Below are 1,092 nucleotides of genomic sequence, written 5' to 3'. Positions count from 1 at the left end.
GGTGCCCTGTGTCTCACCTGGGCAGCTCCCAGCCCCCCCCGAGGTGTTGGGGTCCCTCCCCAGCGTGTTCTCCGTGCAGTGCCTGTCTCTCACCCCTGTCCTGTCCCTCACCTGTGCCATCTCTCACCTGTCCCCCAGGTCCCAGCCCCCCCTGGGGTCCCTCCCCAGCGTGTTCTCCGTGCAGTGCCTGTCCCTCACACCTGTCCTGTCCCTCACCTGTGCCATCTCTCACCTGTCCCCTCAGGTCCCAGCCACCCGTGAGGTCCTGGGGTCCCTCCCCAACGTGTTCTCCGCCCTGTGCCTGAACGCGCGGGGGCTGCAGAGCTTCGTGCAGTGCCAGCCCTTCGAGCGCCTCTTCAAGGTGCTGCTGTCGCCCGACTACCTGCCCGCCATGAGGAGACGGCGCAGCTCCGACCCCCTGGGTGAGACCCCAAACGGGGACTGGGGAGGGGACACACGGGCACAGCTCCGACCCCCTGGGTGAGACCCCAAACAGGGGAATGGGGAGGGGGATCCCCTGGGTGAGACCCCAAACAGGGGGATTGGGGAGGGGGACACACAGGCACAGCTCCGACCCCCTGGGTGAGACCCCAAACAGGGGAATGGGGAGGGGGATCCCCTGGGTGAGACCCCAGACCAGGGGGACTGGGGAGGGGGACACACAGGTGCAGCTCCGACCCCCTGGGTGAGACCCCAAACAGGGGATTGGGGAGGGGGACCCCCTGGGTGAGACCCCAAACGGGGAAGATTGGGGAGGGGGATACACGGGCACAGCTCCAACCCCCTGGGTGAGACCCAAAACCGGGGGGGACTGGGGAGGGGGACACACGGGCACAGCTCTGACCCCCTGGGTGAGACCCCAAACGGGGGGATTGGGGAGGGGGACACACAGGTGCAGCTCCGACCCCCTGGGTGAGACCCCAAACAGGGGAATTGGGGAGGGGGACACACGGGCACAGCTCTGACCCCCTGGGTGAGACCCCAAACCGGGGGGACTGGGGAGGGGGACCCCCTGGGTGAGACCCCAAATGGGGGGACTGGGGAGGGGGCCCCCCTGGGTGAGACCCCAAATGGGGGGACTGGGGAGGGGGC

The 1,092-nt window shown here is 68.6% G+C and overlaps 1 protein-coding gene across 1 annotated transcript in view; it reads left to right on the top strand.

Moving 5' to 3' along the window:
* LOC108510429 (E3 ubiquitin-protein ligase HUWE1-like) overlaps positions 1–422 on the top strand; it is a gene marked incomplete at both ends in the record, with an annotated part of 8,450 nt that extends 8,028 nt beyond the window's left edge. The window contains one exon of the mRNA XM_017840106.1: positions 245–422. Coding sequence (XP_017695595.1) covers positions 245–422 — 178 coding nt within the window. The remainder of the gene's footprint in view (positions 1–244) is intronic.
* Between the last annotated feature and the right edge of the window lie 670 nt (positions 423–1,092).

The sequence above is a fragment of the Lepidothrix coronata genome, unplaced genomic scaffold (genome assembly GCF_001604755.1).
Source record: "Lepidothrix coronata isolate B3197 unplaced genomic scaffold, Lepidothrix_coronata-1.0 Scaffold871, whole genome shotgun sequence".
Taxonomy (NCBI): Eukaryota; Metazoa; Chordata; class Aves; order Passeriformes; family Pipridae; genus Lepidothrix; species Lepidothrix coronata.
The sequence above is the reverse complement of the archived record's forward strand: the minus strand, read 5'-3'. Positions and strand labels throughout refer to the sequence as shown.